The following is an 18,662-nucleotide window of genomic DNA, read 5'->3' as shown; positions in this document are numbered from 1 at the left end:
TAGGGACAAAATTGTAAATTCCGCCACCATTTTCCATAGGCAGGGGTCATTGAAGCAGATATCTTACTCCTGAGGGTAAGCAAGGATACAAGGGTGGACTCCTGCATGCGTGTAGCATCAGACCAGGTCCCTACGCTGCATGTCTGTGCGCCGCTTTGGTGCCTGCCCAAGTGATTTTAGGAAACTTTTTCTATGGCAATAGGCAATGGGAGAAGGAACAAAGCACCTCTGCCAAGAAAACTTTGGCAGATTATTGGCGAGTACCTCCAGAAAAGTTTCCTAGAGATATCTCTGGACTATTTCTGTGTAATCTTGGTGTCCATTAACACACTTTTCCACAGGACTCCTACTGTGTAGCTGCATAGGGGAATGTGAAGCAGATGCAAACACAGCTAGTGGTGTACATTTCTATTCCTTAGCCCACTTCTAGTGTATAACAAAGCAAAGGACAGCTCTACCTCGTGTAACTGAGCAGCATTCAACTCAAAAAGATAACTTACCAGAGCTCCCCTCTCCTGCATCATGACTTCTGGGACAGACTTCTGGGACTGGCTTGAACCCTCCTGAGTCAAGAAGAGGTCCTGGCTCATCATGGCACCGGACGACCCTGTCACCTGGCCCATCTCATCCTCCAACTCGACTTCCTCATCCACCACTTTGTCCTCGGGGTTGAGTCCGCTGTCTCCAGTCCCACTGAAGCATCAGTGGGGCTCTTGGTGGTGGAGGTAGGGTCAGCACCAAAGATAGTGTCCAGCTCCTTGTAGAAGCGGCAGACTTTGGTGCAGCACCAGACCCATGGTTTGCTCCCCTGATTTCTGGTATATCTGCCTCAGCTCCTTTAGATTCGCACAGCACTGATGCATGTCCTGTTTGCAGCCCTTATCCAACATGCCACAAGAAATCTGTCCATAGGTATCAAAGTTCCTATGGCTGGAGCAGAGCTGGGACTGCACAGCCTCTTCTCCCTACAGATGCAACAACTCACATGTACTCCAAGCAGGACAGCGTTTGCTGTGTGGAGCCGTCATGGTCAGCTGGGAAAATGTGATGTGAGGTCTCCATGCCAAGCAATCAGGAAATGGAATTTCAAAAATTCCTGGGTCTTTAAAGGGGAAGGGTGGATGCCTGTGTACCTGGGTGCACGGCAGTGGAGTTCAAACTGCTGACCACAGCAGCCAGAATGAGCATTGTGGGTCATCTCCTGGAGGCCATTTTACAGTCACATAACCAAGCACAATGTCTACACTGACACTCTGTCGATATAACTTTGCTGCAAAAAAGCTCTATGCCTCTTGTTGAGGTGGTTTTATTTTGTTGGAAAAGCAGGAGAGTTTTGTTGGTAGAAGGAACATTGTAGTGTGTACACTTCCACTGTTTTGTCGACCACAGCTGATTTTTGTCAACAAAATTCTGTAGTGTAGACAAGATCTTATAGTATGGTTCTGAGCTCCAGAGGAAAGCTCATCAGGAAATAAATAATTCTGTATTAAGTGCAAGGTTTCGATGGTGTGCAATAAATGAAGCACAGGGTCACATGAGTGATGAAATAAAAAGAAATATTGAATAACCACTGATTTGTCCTTCCTGTGCACTGAAAGAAGCAGACGTCTCATTAAAAATAGTATGTGAAACAATAATTAAAAAGTGCATCAAAAATCCATATGCAGGAAGAGAATGGATTAAGGTTGCACATACAACCTTAATTCTGCTACTTCCTAAATCTTGAGCACTTGATTTTGCAATCTTAACATTCTTTTAACATAGTTTTGTGTTTGTCAATACATAATACCATATATAGAGGATGTGCAACCTGATTGAGACCTCATATGAACGAGGTTTTTTAGCATCCAGTTAGCTATGCTGATGTAGCTGCCTTGGTGCAGACCCTAGACTTGCAACTGCTGATTTACACCAATATACCATATCTAATATTACATGCACCCACAGTAGTGTTACTATAAAAGTGGCTAAAAATCTCAGTGTTGATAAGGCCTGAGTTATTGTGGCTGTAAAAACCTTAACTTCTGCATTTCCAGATTTTTACATTTTTTTAAATTAAGCTACCACGATGATGCATGATTATTAATTATTATTATACTGGGTGGTGCAGGGCAAGAAAGTATTGCCATTTGCTCTACATTAATATGAAGCGCATGAGAGAGGGCATAGTCCACATCTATGTTGTTGCTGTTGTTTGGCTGAAGACAGTTGTCTGCATGGCTGTGACAGTAGGGGAAGAAGCACTTCTGTTTATACTGTATTGTCTATTTACTACTCACTGGAAAAGACACCAGCTAATGTTATGTATGAAATATAAGTGTCTAAGGGAAATCTATCTTCTCACTAAATTTCCCTGAATAACAAAAAGAATACAGCTACAATTCATTTTTCTAGCAGTGGACATAATGTTATAGTCCTAGCCTAAAAGTAGCACCAAAAAATAACTGCATTTTAAAAGTTCAGATAATCACCACTGTCTGCCTTTCACATTATTGAATATAAGGGACAAATAAGTGTTAGTATTCTGGCAGTTTTGCAGACCTGAGACTCCACAGAAAAACTTTCTATTTAGAGCATGTAAAAAAATGGACAAGCAGACCTTTGCCATATCTCACATATTTAACTGCATAACAGTAAGAGTTAGAACATTCCCACACACATCACTGTGTACCAGGATCAGGCCTGTGGATAGTTCCACTGAAGTAAGTGGGACTGCTCTCCTGAAAAGAAATACCCCTTTGTATAGAGGCTACAGCATCACATCTTTACCAATCAGCATTATGCCTTTAATGAAAGGTTGTTCACAAAGGACCCAATAAAGTAAAGTACTCAACATCTTGATTCCCGTTAACTTTTCTGAAAAATGAGTGCCTCAATGCCCTCCTGTAGGACTGGGCCAAAATTAATTGTGAATGAACAAACTTCAGAAAGTCACACTAGTTCTGTTTGCTAAGAAATCTGATATTTATCCAAACTTTGGTCTAGAATTGGTCTAACAATCTCATGAAAACAAACTCTCTCTTGAGTTTTCCCAATATTTTCTAGTTCAGGATCACTCATAATACTATGAGATCAGCATCTGTCTTTGTATTTTACTACTTCTGCTGGTACAAGAGGAAGCCACGAAATGGAGAGGCACAAGAAAATGAGTAAAAAACACAGTTAACCCAACATTTTTAAATTTCACAAATGGGTCTAGATTCATTTCAAGTTTTGAGCACATTTTGGTTGCTTCTTATTTCTTTCTAACTGTTATCCATTTCTTGTATAGATATTATCAACTGTGACATGCACATATCAAAACAATAATACCCTGATCATTGGCCCTAGCTTTAAGCTGTATAATACTTAGCATAAAAATCACGCGCTGACGTATGATATGTACCCTAGGATACCTTCCGTTCTCACAACAGAACTGAAAGTTGAGATCATTTTTTATTATTTTTCCAGTTTAAATTACAGCAGATGCACTTTACCCAAGCTACAAATCTGTGCTGCCAGTCATTAAAACATTTAAGATTGTTTAACTGTTAAATCTCATTCAAACAAAGACAAAACTCACATTTCAAAGCTCAATTTGAGAGAATGCTTCATACTCAGCTGCTATCTTTTAGTCTTATTTTTATTGGTGCTCAGAAAGAACACATTAACCTCAGTTCACACACTTGCCAGTTGTTCACAAAGTTTACTCACCCTCTGACCTTCTTTCCCTGGTGGACCGGGAGGACCTTCTAGCCCTGGCAAACCCTGGAAATACAAACATTCAAGAATGTAACATTTCAAGATGATCTTGACTTAATTTGACTCAGCCTGTAACAAACCATACTTGTAACCAAAAGAAACTTAAAATGTTCATTACTGAAAGAGATCGCCTTACGTTCAGGACTACATTATATTCATGTGTAAAAAAAAAACAACAATTTTTATTGATGATTGTAATACCAGCATAATCATATTGTGCCATATAAAAGCCAATGGACCAGAATAATTATTGGGTTTTGACGCAGTACTGTTTTAAATATAGTTATAAAGGGTAACTATGATTTGTATCTTGTACTACCACATATCATGTAAAGTCAGCATGCCACATACAAATTAGCTGGCTTCATTAAGCTAGGGGTTCGCACACTCTGTAGCTTGTGTAGGCTGAGCTTACTGCACAGCAGGGGCTCCTTGCACTCCTCCATCCCCCTCCACCATGAATTACCTGATGCTACCTTCCCATCCTGCTCTTTATCAGCATTCAGTTCAAACTCGGAGGCCCATCATGAAACATTAAATGCTTAATTTATATGCCAGTTAGCTAGATACACAAACATTCCTGATCCGAGAAAAAACCACTCTCTGCAGGTGACTCATACTTGATACAGAGGCTCAGGAATACTGTATTATCAGTATACATACATAACTTTTTAAAATATCATTAGTACATACTTTTCACAATGATAATAATGACCAGTGTAACACCAGCTTTTATCTGACACCTTACAAGACTTATTTATGGATAAGTACCATGAAAGCAGTGTCTTAGGTGAAGAGTTTGTCAGGCCTATTATGTTTGCTGACACAGAATAGTGAACCTTTTGCCAGCTGGCACCAATGGACCTCTGTGTCACACTTGAGTTCTGACTGCCCCCCATTCCTAGGTTCCCATTATCTCCCATGTCAGCGTCTGTGCATGCTGCAGCTTTTCCTATTCCTTTTTCTACCCCAAGCTAGGATTTTGTGTGTCCTCTTCCTCCACATCAGAGCCACTCAACTTATCTTCCCCACCAGGAACTATGTTGCCTGTCCATTCCCCCATACCAGTGTCCCTCTTCTCCCCCAAAGCTAGGGACTATGAGCACACTGCCATTGCAACCGTATCATTTGTCTGGGTGAGAAAACATTCAGCATATCAAGGGAGCATGGACAGAGATTAGATAAAGTATTGCTATTCTTTAAGGTGTTAATGGGCACCATCAACAAGTCTGACCTACAGCAGAGGTGCTTGAAGCTGTGGTTGTGCTAAATCAATGGCAGGGACTCCATGTGTCCCACATTCTACCCTCTCCCAATCTCCTCTTTCAATTTTCCAATTGCTCCCCAATTCAATAGGATTCTGGCCAGTGATGCCTATAACATTCCCTGAAATATTGGAACTGATTTGATGCAGTGTTCAAAAGTCATCACATTACATACATACAAACACCTTTGAGTGTAGGGTCTTGCAAGCTCAGCCGATAAATAGCAATCCACACCATATCTCTGAGATCAAGTTTAGGCACTTTGCCCTGATCCTATAAGTGACTGTGCTCTGGTCAACCCGTAAGCCCACATCCAGTCTCACTGTTGAGGTCAAGGTGCAGGGTTCTGGCTGTGCATAACAAGTCACAGGATTGGAGCCTTAGGTTTTTTTATTTATTCAAGATAAACTCCCCTTTTGGCTAGTTTAGAAGTGTTGAATCAAGCCTCTCATAAGTCAAGTTTTTAGAAAACTCTATATTTCCAGAAAGTGAATTAAAACATTATGATCTGTAATTCAGGCGATAAAATTGAGAAAAGTAATGAGGTTTAAATTGCTACCTCCCAAATCTTCAAAAGACGATATCACTTTATTAAAATGAATTGTATGAATTCAGTTTTAAATAAAAATTAATCTGTTCAAGAGCTTTCCCATTTATATAATTTCTCCACTCTGAATCACAACAGCTGGGAGAACGCCTCAGACTTTAATTCACTACATGATATTCTCTCACTTTAATTTAAAATGTTAACAAGTTATTGTTTCAGACACTTCAAAACTGCTTCAAACTACATTTATGCTGCAAACAATTTCAAAATTTTCTATTAATGGTTGATGATGCATAGTTGTTCACAAAGTCACAGATACAACAAAGAGACTAACCAATATATTTGAGCATAAACTTTTGTGAGCTACAGCTCACTTCACAGTCAATTGGTTAGTCTCTACGGTGCCACAAGTACTCCTTTTCTTTTTGCGAATACAGACTAACACAGCTGTTACTCTGAAACAAATATAACTGTTAACTTGCTAGAATATATTTCTGTATGTTAAAGTGAAAAATTTCATGTGTGAACCAGAAATCATACAGCACTAACTGTAGTGAAGCTATGTAGTTTAAACACACACACACATACACACGTATGTGTGTATGTGTGTGTATGCATTCTCGGTTAATGCTCCTGTCATAAATATAAAGAGAAGGGTAAACCCCTTTGAAATCCCTCCTGGCCAGGGGAAAGCTCTTCTCACCTGTAAAGGGTTAAGAAACTAAAGGTAACCTCGCTGGCACCTGACCAAAATGACCAATGAGGAGACAAGATACTTTCAAAAGCTGGGAGGAGAGAGAGAAACAAAGGGTCTGTGTGTCTGTCTATATGCTGGTTTCTGCAGGGGATAGACCAGGAATGGAGTCTTAGAACTTTTAGTAAGTAATCTAGCTAGGTATGTGTTAGATTATGATTTCTTTAAATGGCTGAGAAAAGAATTGTGCTGAATAGAATAACTATTTCTGTCTGTGTATCTTTTTTGTAACTTAAGGTTTTGCCTAGAGGGGTTCTCTATGTTTTTTAATCTAATTACCCTGTAAGATATCTACCATCCTGATTTTACAGGGGGGATTTCTTTATTTCTATTTACTTCTATTTTTATTAAAAGTCTTCTTGTAAGAAACTGAATGCTTTTTCATTGTTCTCAGATCCAAGGGTTTGGGTCTGTGGTCACCTATGCAAATTGGTGAGGCTTTTTATCCAACATTTCCCAGGAAAAGGGGGGTGCAAGTGTTGGGAGGATTGTTCATTGTTCTTAAGATCCAAGGGTCTGGGTCTGTAGTCACCTAGGCAAATTGGTGAGGCTTTTTACCAAACCTTGTCCAGGAAGTGGGATGCAAGGTTTTGGGAAGTATTTTGGGGGGAAAGACGCATCCAAACAGCTCTTCCCCAGTAACCAGTATTAGTTTGGTGCTGGTAGCGGCCAATCCAAGGACGACGGGGGGAATATTTTGTACCTTGGGGAAGTTTTGACCTAAGCTGGTAAAGATAAGCTTAGGAGTTTTTTCATGCAGGTCCCCACATCTGTACCCTAGAGTTCAGAGTGGGGGAGGAACCTTGACAGTGAAGCTATGTAGTTTAAACACACATACACACACATACGCACATACGTATGTGCGTATGTGTGTGTATGCATTCTCTGTTAATGCTCCTCTACTTTAGAATTCACTCCTTCAAATTTGCCCAGCACTGTTAACATCCCAAGTACAAAAAGAAAAGGAGTACTTGTGGCACCTTAGCGACTAACCAATTTATTTGAGCATAAGCTTTCGTGAGCTACAGCTCACTTCATCGGATGCATATTGTGGAAAGTGTAGAAGATCTTTTTATACACACAAAGCATGAAAAAATACCTCCCCCCACCCCACTCTCCTGCTGGTAATAGCTTATCTAAAGTGATCACTCTCCTTACAATGTGTATGATAATCAAGTTGGGCCATTTCCAGCACAAATTCAGGTTTTCTCCCCCCCGCCACAAACCCACTCTCCTGTTGGTAAATGGCCCCACAGTATGCCAACATTTTTATGGCTGACTTAGAACAACGCTTCCTCAGCTCTCGTCCCCTAACGCTCCTACTCTACTTGCGCTATATTGATGACATCTTCATCATCTGGACCCATGGAAAAGAAGCTCTTGAGGCAAACCATCCCGATGAGTCGAAAGAATAGTAAATATGGCAGGCGACCAGCTTGGCTTAATGGTGAAATCCTAGCGGATCTTAAACATAAAAAAGAAGCTTACAAGAAGTGGAAGGTTGGACATATGACCAGGGAAGAGTATAAAAATATTGCTCGGGCATGTAGGAATCATATCAGGAGGGCCAAATCGCACCTGGAGCTGCAGCTAGCAAGAGATGTCAAGAGTAACAAGAAGGGTTTCTTCAGGTATGTTGGCAACAAGAAGAAAGCCAAGGAATGTGTGGGCCCCTTACTGAATGAGGGAGGCAACCTAGTGACAGAGGATGTGGAAAAAGCTAATGTACTCAATGCTTTTTTTGCCTCTGTTTTCACTAACAAGGTCAGCTCCCAGACTGCTGCGCTGGGCATCACAAAATGGGGAAGAGATGGCCAGCCCTCTGTGGAGTAGAGGTGGTTAGGGACTTGTCATAAATATAAAGGGAAGGGTAAACCCCTTTGAAATCCCTCCTGGCCAGGGGAAAGCTCCTCTCACCTGTAAAGGGTTAAGAAGCTAAAGGTAACCTCGCTGGCACCTGACCAAAATGACCAATGAGGAGACAAGATACTTTCAAAAGCTGGGAGGAGGGAGAGAAACAAAGGGTCTGTGTCTGTCTGTAGTCGTCTTGGCCGGGGACAGAACAGGAATGGAGTCTTAGAACTTTTAGTAAGTAATCTAGCTAGGTATGTGTTAGATTATGATTTCTTTAAATGGCTGAGAAAAGAATTGTGCTGAATAGAATAACTATTTCTGTCTGTGTATCTTTTTTGTAACTTAAGGTTTTGCCTAGAGGGGTTCTCTATGTTTTTGAATCTAATTACCCTGTAAGGTATCTACCATCCTGATTTTACAGGGGGGATTTCTTATTTCTATTTACTTCTATTTTTTATTAAAAGTCTTCTTGTAAAACACTGAATGCTTTTTCATTGTTCTCAGATCCAAGGGTTTGGGTCTGTGGTCACCTATGCAAATTGGTGAGGCTTTTTATCCAACATTTCCCAGGAAAGGGGGGGTGCAAGTGTTGGGAGGATTGTTCATTGTTCTTAAGATCCAAGGGTCTGGGTCTGTAGTCACCTAGGCAAATTGGTGAGGCTTTTTACCAAACCTTGTCCAGGAAGTGGGGTGCAAGGTTTTGGGAAGTATTTTGGGGGGAAGGACGCGTCCAAACAGCTCTTCCCCAGTAACCAGTATTAGTTTGGTGGTGGTAGCGGCCAGTCCAAGGATAACGGGGGGTAATATTTTGTACCTTGGGGAAGTTTTGACCTAAGCTGGTAAAGATAAGCTTAGGAGGTTTTTCATGCAGGTCCCCACATCTGTACCCTAGAGTTCAGAGTGGGGGAGGAACCGTGACATAGTGGCACAGTGGTGGGATTAACCTGAAATCATTTTGAAATCCAGTTGAGATTTTTTGAACTAGAAATACAGATTTTAAAAAGGAATTTTTAGGAAGTCCAGAAAGCAGCTTTGAAACTGAAAGCAGCTTGGTTTCTCTCTGCTTTGTGGCCAAGCAGAGACAAAAGGGGATTATCTTGTGAATTGCAGGTTTTCTTTGCCTGGAGGCAGGGTACTTAACTCCTGCAGGGAAATTCACAGTCTTCCAACCCAGAGGGTTTTTTTTCTTTTCTTCCTAAAAGTAAATAGGGGGTGTGTGCTCTACCCATTTGCCTGGAGACAAAAGTGGCAGGGGTTTTTTTTTAGGATTTTGATTTTTTTTTGTTTTACAAGGAGCACAGGTTTGAAAAGAAATTTTTTTTTTCTTTGGGCTGGGTAAGCAGGTTTCCAAGTAGTTGGAGGTTTTTTGCTTTAATTTGGGCCCAGAGCAGAGACAAGGGAATTGTCTTTTTCTGTAGGCTGACAATCACTATCAGAGAATAGGTATTCTATTCCAGCACAGCAAAATTTTACAGCCAAGTTTTGTTTGTTTATTTCTAAACCTCGGGTGTAAAGTTAGTTAAAAACAGAGAGGTTAGAATGGCCAAATCCTCGGCTCGACTACAGCTGGAATTAGCCAAATTTCAGGCTGAGGAAAAACAAAGGGAACATGAAAGACAGATAGAACTCATGCGGCTGGAGAAGGAGGTACAGGAGGCTGCCCACAAGAGGGAAATGGAGGCAAGGAAGCATGTGGAGGAGATGGAGAGGATAAAGGCCCAGCAGAATATACCAACAAACCCTAGCAATCCTTCTCCAGGTACCACTTCCCATCCCAGAAAGTTCCCCACCTACAAGGCAGGTGATGATACTGAGGCCTTCTTAGAAAACTTCGAAAGGGCCTGCCTTGGGTACAACATCTCTACTGACCAATACATGGTAGAGCTGAGGCCGCAGCTCAGTGGACCCTTAGCTGAGGTGGCAGCTGAAATGCCTAAAGAACATATGAACAAGTATGAACTGTTTAAATCCAAGGCGAGAGTCAGAATGGGGATAACACCCGAGCAGTCTCGTCGGAGGTTCCGAGCCCTAAGGTGGAAACCAGACATGTCATTTACCCGACATGCCTACCACATTGTGAAACATTGGGATGCCTGGATATCAGGAGCAAGTGTTGAATCTCCAGAAAATTTGCCCTTCCTAATGCAAATGGAACAATTCTTAGAGGGTGTTCCTGAGGAAATAAAAAGATACATCCTAGATGGGAAACCCAAAACTGTAATCGAGGTAGGAGAGATTGGAGCCAGATGGGTGGAGGTGGCAGAGAAGAAGAAAACTGGTCGCAGCTGGAGCGGAGACCAGAAGGGACCACCCCAGACCACACCCTATTACCGGGGGCCGCCCAAAGCCCCACCTACCTCCCAAAGAACCCTCCAGACCCCTTATCGTCCCACCACCCCGTTCTCCAGCAACCCACCTCGCCCCGGTGACCCGTCAGCTGGACGATGTTTTAAATGTAACGAGCTGGGGCATGTAAAGGCCAACTGCCCCAAGAACCCCAACAGATTACAGTTCATTGCACCGGAATCACACCAGAGGTCCACAGGCCCAGATACCTCCCAGATACCCTTGGAGCGGAGGGAAACTGTGAGTGTGGGCGGGAAGAAGGTCACCGCGTGGAGGGACACCGGAGCACAAGTGTCAGCTATCCATGCTTCCTTAGTGGACCCCAATTTAATCAACCCAGAGATCCAAGTGACGATTCAACCCTTCAAGTCCAACTCTTTCAATTTGCCTACAGCCAAGTTGCCTGTCCAATACAAGGGCTGGTCAGGAATGTGGACTTTTGCAGTCTATGATGATTATCCCATCCCCATGCTGTTGGGGGAAGACTTGGCCAATCACGTGAAGCAGGCCAAGAGGGTGGGAACGGTCACCCGCAGCCAGGCTAAACAAGCCGTGGGGCCTAGCTCTGTTCCGGAAACTTCTATCAGGGCCCGGTCAGAGGTGATGGACCCGGACCCCAGGCCAATGTCTGCAACAGCAGTAGTGGATCCAGTCCCAGAGACCCAGACGGAACCAGTCCCAGAACCGGAACCAGCCAAACAACCAACACCAGACCCCGTGCCAGCACTGAATCCAGTACTTGCAACCTCAACACCAGAGGGCCCCACCGAACCTGAACTGGCAGCAGCCGATAACCCTACACAAGAGGCTCAGCCGGAGCCTGAATCCCAACATAGTGCACCAGCGGAGAGCGGTTCACAGTCAACAGAAACAGCTCCATCCCCTATATCGCTTCCAGAGGGACCAAGCCTATGTCCCCAATCCAATGAGGAACTGATGTCTCCAGCATCAAGGGAACAGTTCCAGACGGAACAGGAAGCAGATGAAAGCCTCCAGAGAGCGTGGACGGCGGCACGGAGCAACCCACCGCCTCTCAGCTCTTCTAATCGATCCAGGTTTGTTGTAGAAAGAGGACTTTTATACAAGGAAACTCTTTCTGGGGGACACCAGGAAGACTGGCATCCTCAGAGACAGTTGGTAGTTCCAACTAAATACCGGGCCAAGCTCTTGAGCTTAGCCCATGATCACCCTAGTGGCCATGCTGGGGTGAACAGGACCAAAGACCGTTTGGGGGGGTCATTCCACTGGGAGGGAATGGGCAAGGATGTTTCTACCTATGTCCAGTCTTGTGAGGTGTGCCAAAGAGTGGGAAAACCCCAAGACCAGGTCAAAGCTCCTCTCCAGCCACTCCCCATCATTGAAGTTCCATTTCAGCGAGTAGCTGTGGATATTCTGGGTCCTTTTCCGAAAAAGACACCCAGAGGAAAGCAGTACATACTGACTTTCATGGATTTTGCCACCCGATGGCCGGAAGCAGTAGCTCTAAGCAACACCAGGGCTAAAAGTGTGTGCCAGGCACTAGCAGACATTTTTGCCAGGGTAGGTTGGCCCTCCGACATCCTCACAGATGCAGGGACTAATTTCCTGGCAGGAACTATGAAAAACCTTTGGGAAGCTCATGGGGTAAATCACTTGGTTGCCACTCCTTACCATCATCAAACAAATGGCATGGTGGAGAAGTTTAATGGAACTTTGGGGGCCATGATACGTAAATTCGTAAATGAGCACTCCAATGACTGGGACCTAGTATTGCAGCAGTTGCTCTTTGCCTACAGAGCTGTACCACATCCCAGTTTAGGGTTTTCCCCATTTGAACTTGTATATGGCCGTGAGGTTAAGGGGCCATTGCAGTTGGTGAAGCAGCAATGGGAGGGATTTACACCTTCTCCAGGAACTAACATTCTGGACTTTGTAACCAACCTACAAAACACCCTCCGAACCTCTTTAGCCCTTGCTAGAGAAAACTTACAGGATGCTCAAAAAGAGCAAAAAGCCTGGTATGATAAACATGCCAGAGAGCGTTCCTTCAAAGTAGGAGACCAGGTCATGGTCTTAAAGGCGCTCCAGGCCCATAAAATGGAAGCATCGTGGGAAGGGCCATTCGTGGTCCAGGAGCGCCTGGGAGCTGTTAATTATCTCATAGCATTCCCCACCTCCAACCGAAAGCCTAAGGTGTATCATATTAATTCTCTAAAGCCCTTTTATTCCAGAGAATTAAAGGTTTGTCAGTTTACAGCCCAGGGAGGAGACGATGCTGAGTGGCCTGAAGGTGTCTATTACGAAGGGAAATGTGCTGGTGGTGTGGAAGAGGTGAACCTCTCCATGACCCTTGGGCGTATGCAGCGACAGCAGATCCAGGAGCTGTGCACTAGCTACGCGCCAACGTTCTCAGCCACCCCAGGACTGACTGAACGGGCATACCACTCCATTGACACAGGTAATGCTCACCCAATTAGGGTCCACCCTTACCGGGTGTCTCCTCAAGCTAAAACTGCGATAGAACGGGAGATCCAGGATATGTTACAGATGGGGGTAATCCGCCCCTCTAAAAGTGCATGGGCATCTCCAGTGGTTCTAGTTCCCAAACCAGATGGGGAAATACGTTTTTGCGTGGACTACCGTAAGCTAAATGCTGTAACTCGCCCAGACAACTATCCAATGCCACGCACTGATGAACTATTAGAGAAACTGGGACGGGCCCAGTTCATCTCTACCTTGGACTTAACCAAGGGGTACTGGCAGGTACCGCTAGATGAATCTGCCAAGGAAAGGTCAGCCTTCATCACACATCTCGGGCTGTATGAATTTAATGTACTCCCTTTCGGGCTGCGAAATGCACCCGCCACTTTCCAAAGACTTGTAGATGGTCTCCTAGCGGGATTAGGAGAATATGCAGTCGCCTACCTTGACGATGTGGCCATATTTTCGGATTCCTGGGCAGACCACCTGGAACATCTACAAAAAGTCCTTGAGCGCATAAGGGAGGCAGGACTAACTGTTAAGGCTAAGAAGTGTCAAATAGGCCTAAACAGAGTGACTTACCTTGGACACCAGGTGGGTCAAGGAACTATCAGCCCCCTACAGGCCAAAGTGGATGCTATCCAAAAGTGGCCTGTCCCAAAGTCAAAGAAACAGGTTCAATCCTTCTTAGGCTTGGCCGGTTATTACAGACGATTTGTACCGCACTACAGCCAAATCGCTGCCCCACTGACAGACCTAACCAAAAAGAAACAGCCAAATGCTGTTCAGTGGACCGGAAAGTGTCAGAAGGCCTTTAACAAGCTTAAAGCGACACTCATGTCTGACCCTGTACTAAGGGCCCCAGACTTTGACAAACCGTTCCTAGTAACCACAGATGCATCCGAGCGTGGTGTGGGAGCAGTTTTAATGCAGAAAGGACCTGATCAAGAATTCCACCCTGTAGTGTTTCTCAGCAAAAAACTGTCTGAGAGGGAAAGCAACTGGTCAGTCACTGAAAAAGAATGTTATGCCATTGTCTACGCTCTGGAAAAGCTACGCCCATATGTTTGGGGACGGCGTTTCCACCTGCAAACCGACCATGCTGCACTAAAGTGGCTTCACACCGTCAAAGAAACTAACAGAAAACTTCTTCGGTGGAGTTTAGCTCTCCAAGATTTTGATTTCGACATCCAACACATCTCAGGAGCTTCTAACAAAGTGGCTGATGCACTCTCCCGTGAAAGTTTCCCAGAATCAACTGGTTAAAATCGTCCTTGAGATGTGGAAAATATTGTTAGTCTTTATGTACTTGGTAGTATATTTAGAGATGCATGTGTCTTATTAACTCTGTTTTCCTAGAGCTCCAGGAAGAAATCCCAGCCAGTGTTTCACCCTAGCTGAGATTTGGGGGGCGTGTCATAAATATAAAGGGAAGGGTAAACCCCTTTGAAATCCCTCCTGGCCAGGGGAAAGCTCCTCTCACCTGTAAAGGGTTAAGAAGCTAAAGGTAACCTCGCTGGCACCTGACCAAAATGACCAATGAGGAGACAAGATACTTTCAAAAGCTGGGAGGAGGGAGAGAAACAAGGGGTCTGTGTCTGTCTGTAGTCGTCTTTGCCGGGGATAGACCAGGAATGGAGTCTTAGAACTTTTAGTAAGTAATCTAGCTAGGTATGTGTTAGATTATGATTTCTTTAAATGGCTGAGAAAAGAATTGTGCTGAATAGAATAACTATTTCTGTCTGTGTATCTTTTTTGTAACTTAAGGTTTTGCCTAGAGGGGTTCTCTATGTTTTTGAATCTAATTACCCTGTAAGGTATCTACCATCCTGATTTTACAGGGGGGATTTCTTATTTCTATTTACTTCTATTTTTTATTAAAAGTCTTCTTGTAAAACACTGAATGCTTTTTCATTGTTCTCAGATCCAAGGGTTTGGGTCTGTGGTCACCTATGCAAATTGGTGAGGCTTTTTATCCAACATTTCCCAGGAAAGGGGGGGTGCAAGTGTTGGGAGGATTGTTCATTGTTCTTAAGATCCAAGGGTCTGGGTCTGTAGTCACCTAGGCAAATTGGTGAGGCTTTTTACCAAACCTTGTCCAGGAAGTGGGGTGCAAGGTTTTGGGAAGTATTTTGGGGGGAAGGACGCGTCCAAACAGCTCTTCCCCAGTAACCAGTATTAGTTTGGTGGTGGTAGCGGCCAGTCCAAGGATAACGGGAGTAATATTTTGTACCTTGGGGAAGTTTTGACCTAAGCTGGTAAAGATAAGCTTAGGAGGTTTTTCATGCAGGTCCCCACATCTGTACCCTAGAGTTCAGAGTGGGGGAGGAACCGTGACAGGACTATTTAGAAAAGCTGGACGTGCACAAGTCCATGGGGCCGGATGAGTTGCATCCGAGAGTGCTGAAGGAATTGGCGGCTGTGATTGCAGAGCCATTGGCCATTATCTTTGAAAACTCGTGGCAAACCGGGGAAGTCCCGGATGACTGGAAAAAGGCTAATGTAGTGCCAATCTTTAAAAAAGGGAAGAAGGAGGATCCTGGGAACTACAGGCCAGTCAGGCTCACTTCAGTCCCTGGAAAAATCATGGAGCAGGTCCTCAAAGAATCAATCCTGAAGCACTTGCATGAGAGGAAAGTGATCAGGAACAGCCAGCATGGATTCACCAAGGGAAGGTCATGCCTGACTAATCTAATCGCCTTTTATGATGAGATTACTGGTTCTGTGGATGAAGGGAAAGCACTGGATGTATTGTTTCTTGACTTTAGCAAAGCTTTTTACACGGTCTCCCACAGTATTCTTGTCAGCAAGTTAAGGAAGTATGGGCTGGATGAATGCACTACAAGGTGGGTAGAAAGCTGACTAGATTGTCGGGCTCAACGGGTAGTGATCAATGGCTCCATATCTAGTTGGCAGCCGGTATCAAGTGGAGTGCCCCAAGGGTCGGTCCTGGGACCGGTTTTGTTCAATATCTTCATAAATGATCTGGAGGATGGTGTGGATTGCACTCTCAGCAAATTTGCGGATGATACTAAACTGGGAGGAGTGGTAGATACGCTGGAGGGGAGGGATAGGATACAGAAGGACCTAGACAAATTGGAGGATTGGGCCAAAAGAAATCTGATGAGGTTCAATAAGGATAAGTGCAGGGTCCTGCACTTAGGACGGAAGAACCCAATGCACAGCTACAGACTAGGGACCGAATGGCTAGGCAGCAGTTCTGCGGAAAAGGACCTAGGGGTGACAGCGGACAAGAAGCTGGATATGAGTCAGCAGTGTGCCCCTGTTGCCAAGAAGGCCAATGGCATTTTGGGATGTATAAGTAGGGGCATAGCGAGCAGATCGAGGGACGTGATCGTTCCCCTCTATTCGACATTGGTGAGGCCTCATCTGGAGTACTGTGTCCAGTTTTGGGCCCCACACTTCAAGAAGGATGTGGATAAATTGGAGAGAGTCCAGCGAAGGGCAACAAAAATGATTAGGGCACTGGAACACATGAGTTATGAGGAGAGGCTGAGGGAGCTGGGATTGTTTAGCCTGCAGAAGAGAAGAATGAGGGGGGATTTGATAGCTGCTTTCAACTACCTGAAAGGGGGTTCCAAAGAGGATGGCTCTAGACTGTTCTCAATTGTAGCAGATGACAGAACGAGGAGTAATGGTCTCAAGTTGCAGTGGGGGAGGTTTAGATTGGATATTAGGAAAAACTTTTTCACTAAGAGGGTGGTGAAACACTGGAATGCGTTACCTAGGGAGGTGGTGGAATCTCCTTCCTTAGAGGTTTTTAAGGTCAGGCTTGACAGAGCCCTGGCTGGGATGATTTAACTGGGAATTGGTCCTGCTTTGAGCAGGGGGTTGGACTAGATTACCTTCTGGGGTCCCTTCCAACCCTGATATTCTATGATTCTATGAATTCCACCATGATTTCAACAATTTCCATCCCACCATCAACCTCAGCCTGGTCCAGTTCACACAAGAGATCCACTTCCTGGACACTACAGTGCTAATAAACGATGGTCACATAAGCACCACCCTATACCGGAAACCTACTGACCGCTATTCCTACCTACATGCCTCCAGCTTTCACCCTGACCACACCACACGATCCATTGTCTACAGCCAAGCTCTGCGATACAACCACATTTGCTCCAACCCCTCAGACAGAGACAAACACCTACAAGATCTCTATGAAGCATTCTTACAACTAGAATACCCACCTGTGGAAGTGAAGAAACAGATTGACAGAGCCGGAAGAGTTCCCAGAAGTCACCTACTACAGGACAGGCCTAACAAAGAAAATAACAGAACGCCACTAGCCGTCACCTTCAGTCCCCAACTAAAACCCCTCCAACGCATTATTAAGGATCTACAACCTATCCTGAAGGATGACCCAACACTCTCACAAATCTTGGGAGACAGGCCAGTCCTTGCCTACAGACAACCCCCCAACCTGAAGCAAATACTCACCAGCAACCACATACCACACAACACAACCACTAACCCAGGAACCTATCCTTGCAACAAAGCTCGTTGCCAACTGTGCCCACATATCTATTCAGGGGACACCATCACAGAGCCTAATAACATCAGCCACACTATCAGAGGCTCGTTCACCTGCACATCCACCAATGTGATATATGCCATCATGTACCAGCAATGCCCCTCTGCCATGTACATTGGTCAAACTGGACAGTCTCTATGTAAAAGAATAAATGAACACAAATCAGATGTCAAGAATTATAAGATTCATAAACCAGTCGGAGAACACTTCAATCTCTCTGGTCACGCAATTACAGACATGAAAGTTGCTATATTACAACAAAAAACTTCAAAACCAGACTCCAGCGAGAGACTGTTGAATTGGAGTTCATTTGCAAATTGGATATAATTAACTTAGGCTTGAATAGAGACTAATAGTGGCTAAGTCATTATGCAAGGTAACCTATTTCCCCTTGTTTTTTCCTACCCCCCCCCCCCCAGACGTTCTTGTTAAACCCTGGATTTGTGCTGGAAATGGCCCACCTTGATTATCATACACATTGTAAGGAGAGTGATCACTTTAGATAAGCTATTACCAACAGGAGAGTGGGTTGGGGGGGGGGAATAAAACCTGGATTTATGCTGGAAATGGCCCAACTTGATTATCATACACATTGTAAGGAGAGTGATCACTTTAGATAAGCTATTACCAGCAGGAGACTGGGGTGGGGGGAGGTATTTTTTCATGCTTTGTGTGTATAAAAAGATCTTCTACACTTTCCACAGTATGCATCCGATGAAGTGAGCTGTAGCTCACGAAAGCTTATGCTGAAATAAATTGGTTAGTCTCTAAGGTGCCACAAGTACTCCTTTTCTTTTTGCGAATACAGACTAACACGGCTGTTACTCTGATCCCAAGTACAACGCATAGATAGCTCATCTTTTTGGTGATACTGTTGCTGGGAATTCAAGGGTTGGAAAGATTTTAGTTTGTGATTTTCTCCCCCTCCTGAATAGTGGTTGTACATAGGGGAGCAAGATGTTGCCTTGCTTTGTAATTATTTGATTATGAAATGTATTGTAAATTGATGGCAAGGGTACTTGGAACCTTGGAGAGCCATTTTTTTATGTTTGCTTGCAAAATATAAAATAGATTCCTTAAACTAAAAATTAAGGATCCCGATGCAATGACTTTTCTAATAACTTCAGAAACTGAGTG

At 44.1% G+C, this 18,662-nt stretch overlaps 1 protein-coding gene across 1 annotated transcript in view; it reads right to left on the bottom strand.

Annotated features, from left to right (window-relative positions):
• The window catches only part of COL19A1 (collagen type XIX alpha 1 chain), a 337,043-nt gene that overhangs the window by 149,460 nt on the left and 168,921 nt on the right, over window positions 1-18,662 (bottom strand). The window contains exon 16 of the mRNA XM_073336362.1: window positions 3,694-3,747. Coding sequence (XP_073192463.1) covers window positions 3,694-3,747 — 54 coding nt within the window. The remainder of the gene's footprint in view (window positions 1-3,693; window positions 3,748-18,662) is intronic.

The sequence above is a fragment of the Lepidochelys kempii genome, chromosome 3 (genome assembly GCF_965140265.1).
Source record: "Lepidochelys kempii isolate rLepKem1 chromosome 3, rLepKem1.hap2, whole genome shotgun sequence".
Classification (NCBI taxonomy): Eukaryota; Metazoa; Chordata; order Testudines; family Cheloniidae; genus Lepidochelys; species Lepidochelys kempii.
This window is presented reverse-complemented; position numbering and strand designations above follow the sequence as displayed.